General features: G+C 42.5%; 1 protein-coding gene across 2 annotated transcripts in view; it reads right to left on the reverse strand.

The window, feature by feature from the left end:
* immp2l (inner mitochondrial membrane peptidase subunit 2) overlaps positions 1-20,388 on the reverse strand; it is a 241,545-nt gene that overhangs the window by 185,789 nt on the left and 35,368 nt on the right. For both annotated transcript variants that reach the window (XM_062420491.1, XM_062420492.1), the window contains exons 2-3: positions 12,026-12,163; positions 6,183-6,286 (exon numbers count right to left, since the gene is read on the reverse strand). In XM_062420491.1, coding sequence (XP_062276475.1) covers positions 6,183-6,286; positions 12,026-12,160 — 239 coding nt within the window. In that variant the 5' untranslated portion in view covers positions 12,161-12,163. The remainder of the gene's footprint in view (positions 1-6,182; positions 6,287-12,025; positions 12,164-20,388) is intronic.

Below are 20,388 nucleotides of genomic sequence, written 5' to 3' on the forward strand. Positions count from 1 at the left end.
GACAGAAGGAGGAAGGAAGGAAGGGCAGGACGAAGGAAGGAAGGAAGGAAGGAAGGACAGGAGGAAGGACAGGACGAAGGAAGGAAGGAAGGAAGGAAGGAAGGAAGGAAGGAAGGAAGGAAGGAAGGAAGGAAGGAAGCTGTTATCATTAGAAACTCCTCCTGATGAGCAGGTTGCCATCAGTGCATGAGTGTGTGTGTGTGTGTGTGTGTGTGTGTGTGTGGTTGTGTGTGAGAATGGCTGAATGTTAGCATGTAGTATAAAAGCACTTTGAGTGGTCTGAAGACTGGAAAGGCTCTCTCTCTCTCTCTCTATATATATATATATATATAAATGCAGTCCATTTACCATTCGAGACGCCCGATTTATAACCCGAGAGAAACATTTCCTCCACATCCCGGAGAGAAAATTATGTTTTGCAGAAATCAGTTGTGACGGCGCTCAGAGGCAAATGGTTCTGTTCACAGCCGAATATAAAATCAATCAGGTTTGTAATGGTCTGCGCTGAGAGCATGACAAACACCCGTGTCAGTGCTCGGCTCTCTGTAGTCTCCGCTCAGAAAATACAGCGACACAATCTTACTTTCTCATAGCGAGCACGCACAGGAAATGAGAGGCATTCTGTAAATAAGATACAACTCTACAGGCTGCTGTATTCCCTTGAACAATCTTCCTTTAAAATGAGTGCCAATTATAAAGAAAGAGTCCATCCCTCTTTCCCTCCTTGCAGCGTAGCCGTATCACATTTGAAATTTAAATCAGAGGTGATGTTCTTGGCGGATGATGGATGCAGCTTTGCGGGAGGATTTTAACTAAATCCCCAGAGATGAGGCGAGTTGATACAGATCTGTTTCACACATGAGGAGGAATGGCTATCTGTTGCTTTGAGGGTATAAAAAAAAATCCCACTCCCTCAAAGTGTGTGTGTGTGGGGGGGGGGGGGGGGGGGGCGCTGCCAGTTAAAGATGGGAAGACAAACAGATAAAAAGGTTTGGCTGAGGAGGAGAGAGGAGGACGGGAGGATGAGAATGCCACGAGGAGGGCAGGTTGAATCTAAATGTCAAAGTGTTTCTGGGCTCAGATGATCTTTAGAAACCAGTGTCTCCATTTCCCTGATTTATGCTTAGTGTCCATCCAGCTGTGTGACGCTAAACATCTGGAAGAAGGAAGGAAAGGAGGAAGGAAGGAAGAGGGAGGAAGAAGGAAGGAAGGGGGGGAGGAAGGAAGGAAAGGAGGAAGGAAGGAAGGGAGGAAGGAAGGATGGAGGAAAGAAGGAAGGAAGGAAGGTAGGAGGGAGGGAGAAAGGAAGGAAGGAAAGAAGGACAGAGGAAAGAAAGAAGGGAAGGAAAGAAGGAAGGAGGGAGGAAGGAAGGACAGAAGGAAGGAAGAAAGGGGGATGGAGGAAGGAAAGAAGGAAGGGAGGAAAGAGAGAGGAAGGAAGGAAAGAAAAGGGGAAGGAGGGAGGGAGGACAGATGGAAGGAAGGAGGGGAGGAAAGAAGGAACAAAACAGAAGAAGACATGGTTGTTAGGATCCCCAGGACAGAGGAAAGAAGGAAGGGAGGAAGGAAAGAGAGAAGGAGGGAAAGAAGGAGGGAGGGATGGAGGAAGGAAAGAAGGAAGGAAGGAAAGAGAGAGGAAAGAAAGAAAAGTGCTAAACATCTGGATTATTAGTCTCTAAATGGGCTGTTTGCTTTAGGACTGATTTTAACCCTTTACATACTGTTCATATTCTATCCTCGCTGTTTGTTCCCCTCATTAAAAGTGTTTAGACCAAATTTTAAATCACAGATGTGTTTAGAAAGCATCAATAGTGGATCTGACTGATCAATAAATGTGATTAAACCTTGATTCATGTCTCAGAGAGCAGAGAGAGTGTATTTATTAGCTTTTACACCACTAAACATCTCCTATCACACAATATCATGTCCTATTTTACCTCAGACATGAAAATATAACAACAATAATTATTTAAATGTCTCTTTTTGGTAGTTTTGAGTCTCTTTAGTCTCTCCATCTCTACGTTACTACGGTAACTAGTTGTTTTTAGTCATTTGTTCATCTCTTTTTGGTAGCAATTAGGTTTCTTTAGTCATTTTAAGTCTCTTTTTAGCCATTTTATGTCTCTTTTTTTGTACGAAAAGTGCTCAAAAGTACAAATAAAGTCTGATTGATTGATTGATTGATTGATTGATTGATTGATTGATTAGCCTTGTGGAGCTAACTCTAAAGCATCTCTGGGCCTCAGATGAAGTTAAATTACCTTTCAGAGCTGCTCTCCTGCTCTCTGCGCTGCTAGAAATAGACTTTCACAAAAAACACAAAAACCCAACCGTGTCCCTAACAGAGAGCAGCTGCTATCGAGGGGTAATTACGTGCGTGGATTTGTTGTCCCGTCAGCCATCTGTGTTCTCCAAAGGCTGCAGCACAGAAAACACCTCAAAAAACTGACAGCATCGTCCTCGCGCCATCAAACAGCTCTGGAACAAGCAGCCAAAATCTGTCAATTTCCTGCTGTGAAATCTCACTTCAGCAGGAGGCTCGGAGAGAAGCCCGAGGGGTTGATTCAGTGTGTGTGTGTGTGTGTGTGTGTGTGTGTGTGTGTGTGTGTGTGTGTGTGTGTGTGTGTGTGTGTGTATGAGCGTTAATGGAAAAGCAGACCGTCCGCGAGGCTTTCGGGGCCTCACAGCGGAGCTCAGACGAGACGTTTTCATAATGAGCGGTGATGTCTCGTCTCACAAAGAGTCCGTGATGGGTTTGTTTGTTTGTTTGGTTTTTTTCTCTGCCGTCTGATTGGACGACGCTGTACCTGTTTATATGACAGCGTGGCTCCGGTTGAGAAACACTAGACATTATATCTGTACTGTGTTTGCAGATACAGGTGATTTTAGAGTAACAACAACCTGTTCTATCAGCCAGATTGGAGCTTAGTTTAAATTTGGGAATTTCACTATAACTGAATAAAGAAACATGTTTCACTATTTAAGATTTACCTAAGATTTGTCGTTATGGAGCGAACATTACCCTTAACATACAACATAACATAGAATCTCTCTCTCTCTCTCTGACGTCACCCATTGGTTTGTGGACTGCTGCTCGGAGGCCAATAGTATCAGATCTGAGCAGCACCATCTGGAAAATTTCCGGTGCATGCTGGGAAAAATAAAAACACGGATTCTACTTATATGGGCATCAGGAGGAGCATGAGGCGCCCTCCTGAACCTGTGAACCAATCAACCTGTCAATCAGGACGTAGCCACGCCCTAATGCATACCCTGCTTTATCGTCACATATAAAATCAGGGAGGCCAAAATGTCCCAAATGAACATCATACTGCATTGAAGAAGGCTTTAAACTAGCGATTGAGACCATAAACACATTTTGAAAACGTTTACTGAGGTTAGAAATCAAGTGAGAAGTTGGTGAATTCTCCATTGACTTGTATAGAGACGGAAGTCCTTTTGACACCAAAACGGTCGCCCCCTGGTGGCCTTTTGATAGAATGCAGTTTTAAGTTACTTCCGCGTTGGCCTCATTTCAGAGGACCAGAACTCCCCGCCTGGTTGGAACACGAGACGACTCAAACAAATTTTTGTAAGTTTAAGGATTGTCGAGGCAGTTTTAATGTCAGACCTGGACTATGGTGATGTCATTTATAGACACGCATCCTCTACAACCCTCAACCCTTACACGTGATTATATTCTGTACAATAATGTCGGATGGTCCTCTCTCTCCAACAGAGACGTGATACTTAGCGGTTTCTCTTTATCTATGAAGCACTTACAGGAAAATTACCCCATTACCTTTTCAGAGCTGCCATGTTCTACGAGTTCAGTCTGAACTCGGAAAAACTGCTTTTAGCTTTAGTGCACCTGACTCGACGAGCAACATGCAGCCTCTCATTAAAATAAACACACTTATACCCTTTAGGACATATTAAACATCCCAATATCTACTTGTAATTGTTTTGTATGATTGAATTTTATTTTATCTTTGTTTTTCTTGGTTTATTTGTATTTATTTTGCTGTCGTTTTCCTTTCCTGTGGTGGTTTGAACATCACCTGCTGGTCAACAGTTCATTAATCCAGTTCATTTCTGCATGAGTAATGTTTTTAGCACCATCCCAGTAATAATTACAGCCGCTATGACCGACTGTTTTTCACTGAAGGAAGTCAAAAAATGTTCTTTCTAATCTGATGGAAACACATTAACACACCAACACACAACAGAAAAACCATCAGGAGATCAAAACCTCACAAAAGCTCATTAAATGTGCCGTTATAATGTCAGCGACGGGTAGCTGTTCTCTTTCAGACCAGTTTTTAGCTGATATTCATTGTAAAAGCAGAGTTGAGGTTTCTGGCACAACTTCACCCATTTCCAAGGTGCATGGACAACGGCAAAAAGCAGTATAGTTATTTAAATACTGGGTGTAACGCGTTTTATGGCTGAGGAGGACAGAGGAGGACGGGAGAGCTGAGAATGCCACGAGGACGGCAGGTTGAATCTAAATGTCAAAGTGTTTCTGTGCTCAGATGATCTTTAGAAACCACTGTCTCCATTTCCCTGATTTATGCTTAGTGTCCATCCAGCTGTGTGACGCTAAACATCTGGAAGAAGGAAGGAAAGAAAAGAAGGAAGGAAGAGGGAGGAAAAAGGAAGGAAGGGAGGGAGGAAGGAAGGAAGGACAGAGGAAAGATGGAAGGTAGGAAGGAAAGGAGGAAGGAAGGAAGGGAGGAAGAAGGACGGAAGGGGGGAGGAAGAAGGAAGGAAGGGAGGAAGGAAGGAAGGACAGAGGAAAGATGGAAGGAGAGAGGGAGGGAAGGAGAAAGGTAAAGAGGAAAGGAGGAAGGAAGGAAAGAAGGACAAAGGAAAGAAGGAAGGGAGGAAGGAACGAAAGAGAGAAGGAAGGAAAGAAGGAAGGAGGGAGGGATGGAGGAAGGACAGACGGAAGGAAGAAAAGAGGATGGAGGAAGGAAAGAAGGAAGGAAGGAAAGAGAGAGGAAAGAAAGAAAGAAAGATGCTAAATGTGCTGTTTGCTGTAGGATTGATTATGAAGGAAAACGTTGGTCTATTAATACAGTTGTTCTTTACTACAGGTGTTGCTGGAGCTTTGACTTTTTTAGCCAATAGTCTTATACAGATGTTCATGCAAACAAAACAAAACAAAACAAAAAGAAGAGAAAAAGAGAACAAAACAATTAATATGTCATCATTCTTTCTTTATCCCTTTATGTTTCTCTTACACATTATTTATTCTTTTTTTCTTTGACCGAAAAAAAGGTGTCGACTGAAGCCTGAGCTTATTTTGTCTACCTTTTTTAAAAAACATGAATTCAGTTTCTTCAAACAAAACTTACGTCAGTAGCAGAGACTTTAAATTTAAGTTCTCATAACAAATTAAAAGCATAAATATCCAGATACCTGATTTCAACAATTCACAAATCCCCATATTCACTTCTTACTAATGTTTTGGTTTTAAATAATTTCTTAAATGTTCCCATATTTTTTGCTTTCTTTCAATTCAATGTCACAATCACTGGCTCCATTAAAAGTCTTCTAAATTAACTATGAGCAGCTCCTGTTAGCGATGTCGCCATGGATGTACAAACACTGTCAGTCTCTTCTTCTTTGGTATAATAATAAGTGGATTTAAGGAGGTTTATTGTTGATGGACATCAGAGATAACGATGTCCTCGGGAAGTGAAAGTCACACTGAATGATATCAGTGTTGTGTCTCGTGTGTGTGTGTGTGTGTGTGTGTGTGTGTGTGTGTGTGTGTGTGTGTGTGTGTGTGTGTGTGTGTGTGTGTGTGTGTGTGTGTGTGTGTGAGTTTGAGCAATGACTCCGAGAACAAGGATGATTTTTGACTCTTCTTCACCTCAGGTAATATATGTCTCAGTTTCAAATCTCCAGCGCCCCCTTGAGGAGGCTTCTGGGATTGGCCCACTGAGTGTCCATCACTATTACAGACCATATCCTGTCATTTCACGGTTAAAACGCCACCAAGAACCACGAGTTCAATAACCAAGGAGCACAGATTCATTTTTTACAGTGTACAAGACTTTAAAGGAGTCTTTACTCACTAACTTACCTGCAGCAGGTGAGTTCATCTTAATGTTTTGTGTTGTGTGCATTAAAACTCGTCATCGTGTGTTTCTCTTAACGAGGTTTTTACTCACAGGACGGAGACGATGTCGCCTCGTTGGACCTGATAGTTCCTCACGCTCCAACGGTTCAGTAGGACCACGTCGCAATCCGGGCCGCCATCCGGGTTCAGAAAAGGCTGCTCACACACATACACACACACACAAACACACACACACACACACACACACAAACACGCACACACACACACACACACACACACACAGAAGAAGAAGAATTACAGTTTATATTAAGGCTGAAATTATTGATTCTATTCAATTTTGATTAATCTGCAGATTCTTCTCTTGGTTCATTAATTCATCATTTTGTCTACAAAACGGCAGAAAGTAGTGATATTTATGACGTCTTCATATATCTTCCTTTGTCACCAATCTAAAGTTCCACACTGGTCTCAATATAAGACGATAACTTTAAAAAGTGGAGGTCATCTTATATTAGAAGACGGGAGTTTGGAGAGAAAAGCTTCAAGGATGAGGAATCTCTTCTCCTTTGATTAAAAGTATCTCAGGGAAACTTTTACAGCATAACTAGTGTGAAATCTTCATAAAATCCTTTTTTCCTTAAACAGCTGGAAAAGTTGGGGTCAAAATGTCCCAAATGAACATCATACTGCATTGAAGAAGGCTTTAAACTAGTGATTGAGACCATAAACACATTTTGAAAACGTTTACTGAGGTTAGAAATCAAGTGAGAAGTTGGTGAATTCTCCATTGACTTGTATAGAGACGGAAGTCCTTTATGGCGCCTTTCCACTACACAGTTCCAGCACGCCTCTGTTTTTTTTGCGTCTCCATCAGTGATAGTACCTGGTACCTGATACTTTTTCAGTACCTGCTCTGGTGAGGTTCCAAGCGAGCCGAGCCGATACTAAATGTGACATCACCAGACTGCCGGCCACTGATTGGTCAGAAGAGTTGTCGCTGGAAGCGTCATGAGCCGTCCCACACAAGAATCAAACCCGGCATTTTTAAATACCAACAACAGCGTTACAACCATACGGCTCAATTTTCTTGCTTTGTGTGAGACAGAAAGCCTCATACAGCAGCAAGTACACCACTGCCACCATATCCTCCATTGTTTATGTGTTTTGTGTCGCGTATAAAACGAAGTCACGGCAGTTTAACGGAGCCGTGCTATGACGACCCCGCCCACGTTGAGTAGGTACTTTTCTGTAATGGAAAAGGTTGTTCTGGAACCGTACCGAGTCGAGGCGAGCCGAGGCGAGGTGGGTCGTGCTGAAACTGTGTAGTGGAAAAGCGCCATTAGACACCAAAACGGTCGCCCCCTGGTGGCCTTTTGATAGAATGCAGTTTTAAGTTACTTCCACGTTGGCCTCATTTCAGAGGACTGGAACTCCCCGTCTGGTTAAGAGACAATCAATCAACCAATTAAACATTACTTATAGAGCAGCTTTTATACAGGTTAGTGTAGTTCAAAGTGCTTCACAGCTGATTGACAAGCTGATAATAAGACAGAAAAAGTGACGTAAAGAAAAGGAATATTGTGTTTTTACAGCTCTCAAATGTAAAAATGAAGCATATGTAAGGGTTAATGTTAAATATTTACATGTTTTGTACTTCCTTCCTTGTTTGTTTGTTGAGTTTTATTTTGCTCTAAATATCTGTGTCTAATGCATATGATGGAGATTATTTATGTTGACAAACCAAGACCAGTGCTGTGTGTGATGATGGGGTATGTTTATTTTATGATGCCCAAGATTTTGCATTTTGTTTCTGAAATGATAAAAAAAAAATGTTAATTTAAAAAGATAATTTATGGACCTCAGCTATGATAATAATTAGTTTGATTAGTTTGATCTTGCACGCTTGTCTTTTTTTTCTATGTCATGAATTTAAAAAGAAATAAAAGTCAAAACAGTACATATTCATAACCATCCGTTACTCTGGAGCTCAGAAAACACTGTTTCCATGACAACAAGGCAAACACACACACACTCGTCTGTCTCTGTGTGTGTGTGTGTGTGTGTGTGTGTGTGTGTGTGTGTGTGTGTGTGTGTGTGTGTGTGTGTGTGTGTTCAGAGTTTGGTCGATGCTGCTCTGTGATGATCCTGCTGCTAAAATCTCAGATCAACTGGTCTGATTTTAGTTGAATGTGGAGAATAATATCAGTGATGTGTTTTAACAGACTGATGATACTGATGTCAGACCATCTGCATTCAGCTAAAGAGGCTCAAAATATTTTTGTAGTTTTAGTGAAATTATTTTTTAAAAGATGTGACTCTCAAAATCAAAGAAGTTATGTGTAACTTTCCTGTTGTCCTCAAGTCGAGTCAAGGAAGGAAGGAAGGAAGAAGGAAGGAAGGAAGGGAGGGAAAGGAGGAAGAAGGAAGGAAAGGAGGAAGGGAGCAAGAAGGAAGGAAAGGAGGGAGGAAGAAAGGAAGAAGGAAGGAAAGGAGGAAGGAAGGAAGGACGGAGGAAGGAAGGAAGAAGGAAGGAAAGGAGGAAGAAGGAAGGAAAGGAGGAAGGGAGCAAGAAGGAAGGAAAGGAGGGAGGAAGGAAAGGAGGGAGGGAGGGAGGAAGGAAGGAAGGAAGAACGGACGAGAAGGAAGGAAGGAAGGAAGGAAGGAAGGAAGGAACAGTCAAAACAGACGGGGTCAACGATAAGAAGGTTAAAATATTCCCATAATGCCGCCTGACAGGACACCGGTTGAATGATCCTGATCCTGATTAGAGCTGCTCTGGTCTTCTGTCTTTGTAATATATAAATCAGTGTGTTTTAGGTCAAGGCTCCTCCTTCCGTCGAGCCGTAAAATCCGAGACGCAGTAGGAGCGATAAAGCAACTGAAACAGAAACTCAAAGACTCTGTTGTGCCGTTTCTGGTTTTTTTTAGATAAATTATTGAAGCCGAGCATGAAGGAGTTTTGAATTTTTGGTGACTATCACACTGCCATCAGGTCTGTTGATTTATTTATTCTTTTATTTAACCAGAAATGCCCCGCGGAGATACAATATCTCTTCTGCCCGGGAGTCCTGGTCAAGATGGCAGCTGAGAAAAATTAAAATGTTTTAATATAAAAGTGCATTTGAGGACAAATATAACTAAATATTTGGTTAATTCAGATGCAACGACTAACAAGATTTTCTGTCACAGAACAAATAAGTTTATAACGTATGAAAACGAGTCTAAAAAGCATCTTTACTGCAGAAAATAAGCCAAAATCAGTATATTGAGTCATTGAGTCTTTACCTTTTAATAACAGCAGTATCTTATTCAGTATTTTGACCCCGTCTGTTTTGACTGTTCCTTCTTTCCTTCCTTCCGTCTGTCCTTCCTCCCTCCCTCCTTCTCTCTTTCTTTCCTTCCTCTCGCTTTCGTCCCTTCTTTCTTTCCTTCTTCCATCCCCCTTTCTTCCTTCCATCCTCCCGCCCTCCTTCCTTCTTTCCTTCCCTCCTTCATTCCTTCCTTCCTTTCCTTCCTCCCTCCCTCCTTCTCTCTTTCTTTCCTCGCCCCTACCTTCCTGCCTTCCTCTTTTCTTCCTTCCTTCCTTTGACTTGAGGACAACAGGAGAGTGTCATTGAGTCTTTACCTTTTAATAACAGCAGTATCTTATAATAACCAGCTTAGATGCAACTTGTTTCATCCTGTTTTGAAGACTTTTGTTGGATGTAGAGATAACAATATTAAATGCATCAGACAGACTAATTCACAGCAGATCAATGCTTCACATAAACTGATTAGCCATGATAACACTTTGTGAACCCAGGAGCAGAGAGACTCAGTGTTTCTAAGTGTAAAAATATAATTAGTCGCCTCCCTTTACCTTCATGTCGTCCTCCCAGGTCAAATTGACCCTGTCTGTTTTGACTGTTCCTTCTTTCCTCCCTTCCTTCCTTCTGTCCTTCCTTCCTCCCTCCCTCCTTCTTTCCTTCCCTGCTTCCTTCCTCCCTCCCTCCCTCTCTCCTTCTCTCTTTCTTTCCTCCCCCTACCTTCCTCCCTTCCTCTTTTCCTTTCTCCGTCCCTCCTACCTTCCTTCATTCTTTCCTCCATCCTTCCTTCTTCCTCCCTTCCCTTCCTTCTTCCTTCCTCCCTTCCTTCCTCTTTTCCTTTCTTCCTTTCTCACTCCTTTCCTTCTTTCTTCCTCCCTCCTTTACTTCCTTCTTCCTCCCTTCCTTCCTTCCTTCCTCCCTTCCTCCCTCCTTTCCTTCCTTCTTCCTTCCTTCTCCCTTCCTTCCTTGACTCGAGAACAACAGGAGGGTTAAAAAAAAAAAAAAAAAACAACCTTTGTTTGGTTCCATTAAAAGGATTTTGTAAGATTTGGATCTTCAGAAGCTCTCTCTCTCTCTCTCTCTCTCTCTCCTCTCTCTCTCTCTCTCTCTCTTCTCTCTCTCCTCTCTCTCTCTCTCTCTCTCTCTCTCTCTCTCTCTCTCTCTCTCTCTCTCTCTCTCTCTCTCTCTCTCTCTCTCTCTCTCTCTCTCCTCTCTCTCTCTCTCTCTCTCTTCTCTCTCTCTCTCTCTCTCTCTGAGGTCGGCTTTCATGACCCGACATACACACAGCGACATGAATATACAACCAGAACCAAACAGCAACATGCATTTTTAATATTCATGTTCATTAAAAATAGAGAGCGGATTGTTTTATGCATAATACAACACATGTCGGAGATAATGAGCCGCACGACAGGAAACAAACTCGGTCAAAACCCAACAGGCACTTTTTAAATCATCGCTTCTTAGATGAGAAGAGTGCAGGTTGTTTACTGTTTGGATGAAAGAAATGAGAGGCTGTTTGTAGAGTTATCTTTCCCACAACACGGCCTTTTGTAACTACTGGTTACCAATTTTCAAAAGAATGTGCTGGCTTTGTCTGCACTGGGACTCAATCACAACATCTTATATTAGAAAAGCACCAATTCATATCCATTTTGGCTTGTTTGTGTATTTCTCACACAGATGCACAAAGCAGCTTATTTGTTTTTAACACAGAAACCAGTGTCTTCTTACAATTATAGACTATAAAGTACAAAGGTGTGATGTCTCCCATTGGTTTGCATTGGAGTTGTTTGAAGCCCAGAATTGCAGTTTATGGTCAGCGCCATCTTTTCCATTTGGAGCCAGCACCTTCCAAATAAGGATTGCCGCCTTTTATGCGTTATTATGGATCCCATTCTTTTTATTGGCACTCTGCCTCTGATTGACTTAATGCCCGTCCACACCAAGAACTATAACAATATCTATAAATGTAAAGTTGTAAAAATGGTTCTAACTCCAGTGGATTGTGGACGACATCGACAGTGGTGAACGACATCGTTGGATCACTTTCAGAGAAACACTGACAGCCGATCAAAATCCTTCCTCTGCATCCAGCCTGACATTTACAGTAAAAGTTCATAACCTGCAAATATCATCTTAATTATGGAAACTGATGACTTATTATAATGTGAAAAAAACAACTAAGCAGATCTTTAGTAGATCTTTTAGGCTTCAGGTCCGTGCTCACAACGTGTGTTAAGCGGCAACACAGAGCTATCAGGACGCTTTGCTCTCACATGCTGCATTAATAGTCACACACACACACACACACACACACACACACACACATACACAGGCAGTCACTCTCTAGCGCACACTCTTGCTTGCACGCTCCAGATTCCGGGAGATTGTATCTCATTTGCGGGCGTCAAGGAGCCGCTATCAATATGCGGGAGAGTTGGGATGTCTGATGTTGTAGTAAAAACACACGCAAAAACAGATTTTGCACGGGCACTGCAGTAGTAGCTTAAATTGGAAATACTCAAAGTGCAAGTGCCTCAAAATTGTACATAAGTCCAATGATCTCTGAGATATCTGCAGACCGATAGCGTGAGCTTTTATTCGTGGGTGTGTCGTAACGTCTCACCTGCATCGACGCTCCCTCCACTCGCGCCACGTAGGCGAACCGGTCGAGGACGGTGACGGTAACGGGAACGGCAACAAAGAAGCCACTTACGAACGACCTGAGGTAGCGCCGCCCCGCCGTAGCATGCTGAGCCATCGCCTGGAAACAGAGAGGAAAAAAAAACATCAGCGGAACTGTGACGACACACACAGGAAACTAAACACCTCTCAGGTTAGATTAGAATACATTAGATTAAACTGCATTGATCTCTGTGGGGAGAGCCGGTCGATGCAGCAGCAGGAGAGTAATAGAAGAAGAACAAATGAAACAAGAGCAGAGCAAACAGGGGAGCAGAGGACAATTACTGAGCTAACATGTGATGTATGGAAGTGAATGAAAATACAACAATTAAGTTCCACCGACTGACGATAGCTATCATTGGATCGACAATTGGACACATTTCGAGGATAGTGAAGTGTTTCCTGTGTTTCGTTCCTCCTCTAGAATTCAGATAAAAGGTTTCTTTCTGGTTCATGATCCCATTTTCTGTCCCAAAACTCTCAGGCACACAGCGTTTGTTAGAAATGAACCCTCTTGTTGTCCTCAAGTCAAGGAAGGAAGGAAGGAAGGAAAGGAGGGAGGAAGGAAGGAAGGAAGGAAGGAAAACAGGGAGGAAGGAAGAAGGAAGGAAAGGAGGAAGGAAGCAGGGAGGAAGGAAGGATGAAGGAAGGAAGGAAGGAAGGAAGGAAGGAAGGAAGGAAGGAAGGAAGGAAGGAAGGAAGGAAGGAAGGAAGGAAGGGGAAGAAAGAAGGAAGGGAGGAAGGTAGGGGGGAGGAAAGAAAGAGAGAATGAGAGAGGGAGGAAAGAAGGAAGGAAGGAAGGAAGGAAAGAAGGAGGGAAGAAGGAAGGAAGGAAGGAAAGAAGGAGGGAGGGAGGAAGGACAGAAGGAAGGGAGGAAAGAGAGAGAGAAGGAGGGAGGAAAGAAGGAAGAAGGAAGGAAAGGAGGGAGGAAGGAAAGAAGGAAGGGAGGAAAGTGAAAGGGAGGAAGGTAGGGGGGAGGAAAGAAAGAGAGAAGGAGAGAGGGAGGACAGACGGAAGGAAGGGAGGAAGGGAGGAAAGAAGGAACAGTCAAAACAGACGGGGTCAATTTGACCTGGGAGGACGACACGAAGGTTAAAGAGGTTTACATCACAGTTATAGTCTTTCCTTCTTTGTATTGTGGACGATGTTTCCTTGCATCACATTTGGTTTGTTGTCTCTACACAGCGACCAAGATGACAACACAGGCTTTATTTGACAAACTCAAGACTGCTAAAGCCTCGTTTTGACCTCAGATGAATCGTAGTAAACATGTTTTTCTTGCACGGAACAAGACTTTCATTCGCTTCCTGACACAAAGGTTTAGTTCATTTCAGTATAAATTCCCTCAGGGCCAATATGCAGAGGAGGAATAATTACTTTTTCAAGCATCAAGTTTTCAATCTCCGCAAAGAATCTCTATGTCAGGAATAAGAGCTGCAAGGACACAGTTTTCTTTATAGTAAACATTTTTTCCACGTTTGTCATATTCATCAGACTCTGATTAGGATATTGTAAGTTTCTCAAATAAGTTTAATACATAGTGAAGACTTTGTGATCCGTAGCACAGGTTAGCAGATTAGTGTCAACAGACCCAAGTCCTCGTGCACGTGTGGCGAAGTCTTCCCGATGAAAATACTCTCCAAAGAGTGAAAACCTGATGCTGACCACAGTAACTTCAGGGTTGGAAGAACATGTCACCCAGTTCAGCGATGTGGCTCACTGACATGTTGATAATAGTTTTTGGACAATAACGAAGGTCTACAACACAGAGGAATGAGATATATCAGACTTTGGATGCACACACAATACTTTTAAGTAGATGTTTATTGACAGTTTGGCTCTGCATGCTAGCTGTATCCTTTAAGACGTGTATTCAAGCATCCATTAAGCCTCGTTAAGTTAACCCTCCTGTTGTCCTCGAGTCAAGAAAGGGAGGGAAGAAGAAGAAGGAGGGAGGAAGAAGGAAAGGAAGGGGCGGAAGGAGGAAGGAAAGGGGGATGGTAGGGAAGAAGAAGGAAGGAAAGGGGGAAGGGAGGAAGAAGGAAGGAAAGGAGGGAGGAAAGAATGAAAGTAAGGGAGGAAGGAAGGAAATGAGGGAGGAAGGGAGGAAAGGAAAGAAAGAAGGAAGGAAGGATGGAGAAAAGAAGGAAGGTAGGAGGGAGGGAGAAATGAAAAGAGGAAGGGAGGATGGAAGGAAAGAAGGACAGAGGAAAGAAGGAAGGGAGGAAGGGAGGAAAGAAAGAAGGAAGGGAGGGAGGGAAGGAAAGAAGCAGGGAGGAAAGAGAGAGGAAGGAAAGAAGGAACAGTCAAAACAGACGGGGTCAATTTGACCCGGGAGGACGACACAAAGGTTAAGATAAAGCATAAAGCAAATGACTGTTGCCTTTGTGTTTTAGTTACATGTTTGGGTCGAGTTATAGGACTTGAATTAATGGGTCCAGTTTGGATTTAGCACGCAATTTAGTACCCACTATTTGTGATCTTAGTAAATCAGGAGCTAAGAGTCTCCACTGAAACCCAACAACCATGAGAATAAAGTAAGACTCACAATGTTCAAGCAGAATCTGATCAAAGTGATCTCACCAGAATCTGCTTACACACAGGCTTCACATTTACAACATCATGGGTTAGGGTTACGTTTCTCAGATAAAGAGACAGTTCGGTCCCTCATATCGGTGTAACGCTTAGCATGTGATGATGGAGCATAATCACAACTTGAGCCTGACTGACTACGACATGCAGCAGCTCGGGCGTCACAAAAAGGAGTCATCTTTCTGTCAGTTCTCGCTGCAGGTTTTTGGGTATATGGACACTGAAAACACATCACACTGAGCATGTTCTCCCCAGACACAGTTTTTCATCCACTTTGCTTTTCACGGCGCGCTCTAGGAAGCCCAGACAGGCGTGAAATGACCGACCAGCCGGCGGCAGCGAGCAGCAGCAGCAGACATGCACCACTGCCTTCGGCTAACAGCGAACAGCCTCGTCTGGACGTCCGCTGTCCTCAACCCCCGAGATCTGCTGCTGCTGCTATTACCTCCACATCACAAGACTTCAAATGAAACATGATCAAAAGCACCTCAAAGCTTTCTCTATTCATATTTTAGATAGAAAAACATATCAGAAATGAATTGGAGTCCCATTTAATAAGTCTTGGTCACTTATAATCGGCATCATGTCAGCAATAAACCAAATTCGTAAACGCCTCTTTTTCTCTTTTTCTTTCTGTGTTTAAACCATAGACTGTATATTAGAAATGGACGAAACATCCGTGACGTCACCCATTGGTTTGTGGACTGCTGCTCGGAAGCCAATAGTATCGGATATGAGCAGCGCCATCTTGAAAATTTCCGGTGCATGCCGAAAAAAAATAAAAACAGGGATTCTACTTATATGGGCATCAGGAGGAGCATGAGACGTCCTCCTGAACCCTTGAACCAATCAACCTGTCAATCACCACGTAGCCACGCCCTAATGCATACCCTGCTTTATCGTCACATATAAAATCAGGGAGGCCAAAATGTCCCAAATGAACATCATACTGCATTGAAGAAGGCTTTAAACTAGCGATTGAGACCATAAACACATTTTGAAAACGTTTACTGAGGTTAGAAATCAAGTGAGAAGTTGGTGAATTCTCCATTGACTTGTATAGAGACGGAAGTCCTTTTGACACCAAAACGGTCGCCCCCTGGTGGCCTTTTGATAGAATGCAGTTTTAAGTTACTTCCACTTTGGCATCATTTCAGAGGACCAGAACTCCCCGCCTGATTTAAACCTTTCTCTGCTGAAAGTGTTGTCATCTACCAACAATAAAAAAAAATGTCAGGAAGCCACCACAGAAATGCAAATAGTTGTTTTTACTCGAAAACAGCTTGCAGGATTTAGCCAGATTATCATAGGCGTAGTCTGAATTTCCACTGGGGTTTTTTCCAAGAGTGCATGAGGAAGATTTTACACAGATATTAGCTGTATGACAGAATATTACACATAGCAGTTTCAACTTTAACTCCATTGTTTCGAGTCAGGTGTGTTCAGTAGTCAAGCACTTAAGACAATTAAGCACATGTTCAACCCTGCCTGGCTTGTCCGCTTTACTTTTTTTCTCCTTCTCTTTTAACTCTCACATTCTGTTCATTTTTGGGCATTTCACAGTATTCCCTCATAATTATTATCCTTAAACATAATCTCCTCCTTCCCGCCCATTAAAAATTCCTAAATATAGGAATATAATTGGCTTCAGATTAGCTATGATATCACAAATCATGCTGCCTGAAATCTGGTTTTCATTGAGAAAAGAGAAACTTTCCACTTTCAGCAGATTAATGTGAAAACAATCTCTGCACATTCATCATTCTGCACCGAGAAGCTCAAACATCCGACTGAAGGAACAAGAAGAAAGAAGGAAAAAAACCCAAATTTTTGAGCGGAGGGAGACTTTAACAGATTACAGAGAAAAACAGACGTCCTTTTAAAATCTGATTGTTTACAGGATGTTTATGATGTCAGCGCGTTCTGGTTTGACAGAGTTATGATTTTCAGATTAAAGGAGAATGAAAATTGCCTGAGGCGAAAAATAGTAAAGTGCTTCCTCTTTTCCAACCTGTAGAAATAAGATCACTCCAGTTACATATGTGGGTCAAGTTTTAATGTGTCCATGTGGTTAAGTTTAAATTTAAAGGGTCAAAAAGTGAAAATAAACGTATGAATAACTTGCACACATTCTTTTTTTGTGGACTCAGCATCAAATTTCTGCTTTTAATCCATTTAGAGAGAATATATTAGAGGATTATGGTAAAAATGTCTAAGTGGTGTAACCATAAAAACTTTGTACCAAATAATTCAACTTGCTTAAAAACAGTAAATTGTCAATAAAACACCATATCAACTAGTTTGGCATGATCTTACATTATAACTTTATATTAAATAAAGGTAATGGAATACAATTGTTATCAATATTACATTTACTCTGGTAACCATGGAGATCAGGAACCTGACAGCTTTCTTTCTTTCTTTTTCCTCTTCCTCCTTCCTTTCTCCTCTTCCTCCTTCCTTTCTTTCTTTCACCTCTTCCTCCTCCTCTCTGTCTTCCTCCTCTTCCTCCTTCTTTTCTTTCTTTCTCCTCTCTTTCTTTCTTTCTTCTCTCTTTCTTTCTCCTCTCCCCCCTCTCTTTCTTTGTCCTCTTCCTCCTTCCTTTCTTTCTCCTTTCTTTCTTTCTCCTTTTCCTCCTTCCTTTCTTTCTCCTCCTCTCTTTCCTTCTCCTCTTCCTCCTTTCTTCCTTTCTTTCTCCTCCTTGTTCTGTCTCTTCTTCCTCCTTTATCTTTCTTTCTTTCTTTCCTTCCAGGAGGATTAAATATGTAATGTTTATCATTCTTTTGTGGTTACACCATTTGACATTTTCAGGAGCATTCAGTCTTACTTTTGGTAAAAATGTTGCAAATGTCATTTCAAATGATATAAAACCAACAAAAATACTAAAATGTACATTTTAACAAACCTGATGCTGCTTTTAAAACTAGTTTTAACATATTTTTGAATTGCTCATCTTACCAACTCTTATTTATCACTGACCTATGTGTGATTTCAACATGCAACCCTTAAAGCAAGGCCTGAAACCTGCAGCTGCAACGTCTAGTAAAATACTGATAAACAGACACATATACAGCAGCTAACACAGATGTACAGTAACACACACACACACACACACACACACACACACACACACACACACACACACACACACACAGAGCTGGAGCCTCCTCAAACAAAGGAGAGTGTTCCCAGCCTCAGTATACGTTACATCCTATTAACCACAGTGATCTGCCTCCGCCGGGCTTTGTAAGACATCAGTTACCCACCATGTGCTGGAGGGAGGAAACTCCAGCAGCAGAGCAGAAAATCTATTCTAGCATAACAATCCATCCTGACACGAGCATATTGCCATTACACTTCCATACAGCCCCGCCGCATAATTTACCCTCCCAGAGAACAAGTGTATCATCAGAGGAGACGAGAGAGCTCGTTGTGGAGCTTCAAGGTTTTTTACAGATGAGTCGTTTCTGACACACACACACACACACACACACACACACACACACACACACACACACACACACACACACACACACACACACACACACACACACACACACACACCAACTCCCAACGTCCTGCAGCTCTCATATTAAATTGACCCCGTCTGTTTTGACTGTTCCTTCTTTGCTCCCTCCCTCCTCCTTCCTTACTCCTTTCTTTCCTTCCTTCCTTCCTCTTTTCCTTCCTCCCTCTCTCCTTTCCTTCCTCCCTCCCTCCCTCCTTACTCCTTTCCTTCCTTCCTTCCCTCCCTCCTTCCTTCCGTCCCTCCTTCCTCCCTCCATACTCCTTTCCTTCCTTCCTTCCTTCCTCTCTCCTTTCCTTCCTCCCTCCCTCCTTACTCCTTTCCTTCCTTCATTCCTTCCTTCATTCCTCTTTTCCTTCTTCCTTCCTTCCTTACTACTTTCCTTCCTTCCTCCCTCCTTACTCCTTTCCTTCCCTCCCTCCTTCCTTCCTTCTGTCCTTCCTTCCTCCCTCCTTACTCCCTTCCTTCCTTCCTTCCTCCCTCTCTCCTTTCCTTCCTCCCTCCCTCCTTACTCCTTTCCATCTTCCCTCCCTCCTATCCTTCCTTCCTTCCTTCATCCCTCTCCTTTCCTTCCTTCCTCCCTCCCTCCTTCCTTCCTTCTTCCCTCCCTCCCTCCTTACCTTCCTTCCTTCCTTCATCCCTCTCCTTTCCTTCCTTCCTCCCTCCCTCCTTACTCCTTTCCTTCCTTCCTTCTTCCCTCCCTCCCTCATTACCTTCCTTCCTTCCTTCATCCCTCTCCTTTCCTTCCTTCATCCCTCTCCTTTCCTTCCTTCCTCCCTCCCTCCTTACTCCTTTCATTCCTTTTTTCATTCCACACACACACCCTATAACCTCCTGCAGCTCTCACATTAAAGCCACCTTGTTTCCAGCAGTTTCCTGTTGGCACATTTAAACGTAGCGGCTGACACAGCAGGAGCCGAATCAAAGTCAAAAAATGAAAAATGACTCTCACCTTGTTCGCTAAAATGTCCAGATCAGAATATTGTAAGATAACTGAAGAAAAAGTTTGATTCCTTTCAGCTTAATAGTCTAACAGGTCTAATAGGTGTGTAACTTCTAACTTAACCCTCCTGTCGTCCTCCTGGGTCAAATTGACCCCGTCTGTTTTGACTGTTCCTTCTTTCCTCCCTCCCTTCCTTCCTTCCTTCCTTCCTTCCTTCCTTCCGTCTGTCCTTCCTCCCTCCCTTCTTCCCTCTTTCTTTCCTTCCTCTCTCTTTCCTCCCTTCCTTCTTTCCTTCCTCCATCCCTCCCTCCTTACTCCTTTCCTTCCTTCCTTCCTTCTTCCTCCCTCCCTCCTTACTTTCCTTCCTTCCTTCCTCTCTCCTTTCCTTCCTTACTCCTTTCCTTCCTTCCTCTCTTCCTTCCTTCCTTCTTTCCTTCTTCCCTCCCTCCTTATTCCTTTCCTTCCTTCCTTCCTCCCTCCCTCCGTCCTTACTCCTTTCTTTCCTTCCTCTCTCTTTCCTCCCTTCCTTCTTTCCTTCCTCCATCCCTCCCTCCTTACTCCTTTCCTTCCTTCCTTCCTTCTTCCTCCCTCCCTCCTTACTTTCCTTCCTTCCTTCCTCTCTCCTTTCCTTCCTTCCTCCCTCCTTACTCCTTTCCTTCCTTCCTCTCTTCCTTCCTTCCTTCTTTCCTTCTTCCCTCCCTCCTTATTCCTTTCCTTCCTTCCTTCCTTCCTCCCTCCCTCCGTCCTTACTCCTTTCTTTCCTTCCTTCCTTCCTTCCTCCCTCCTTACTCTTTTCCTTCCTTCCTCCCTTCAAAATATGTGCAAAATATGTGCAACTGTTTAAAGATGTGTAAATATGTGTAAAATAAATGTAAATATTTTGAAATATGTGCAAAAATGTGAAGAAAATGTCAAAATGTGCAAAAGTATGTGCAAAATAAAAGATTTATGTAAATAATATGTAAAATGTGTTTAATAAATATGTACTAATATGTATAAATATGTGTAAAATAGGTGTAAAAATATGTATCTGAACATTGTCTATTTAACCAATATTCACTTTTACTGTGTTTAGAACAATTTAATTAGTTTATAATGGAAATAAAAAACCCTTTTAATTACCAGCAACATGATGGATTTATTAGATATAAGTGTATTTAGCTGCGGTTCGGTCGGCTAACATAATGCTTTCTTTATAGATTTAATTACAGATAAGGAAAATTAAGTTTCATTGATTTCACT

Source organism: Scomber scombrus, chromosome 6 (assembly GCF_963691925.1).
Source record: "Scomber scombrus chromosome 6, fScoSco1.1, whole genome shotgun sequence".
In the NCBI taxonomy this organism is placed as follows: Eukaryota; Metazoa; Chordata; class Actinopteri; order Scombriformes; family Scombridae; genus Scomber; species Scomber scombrus.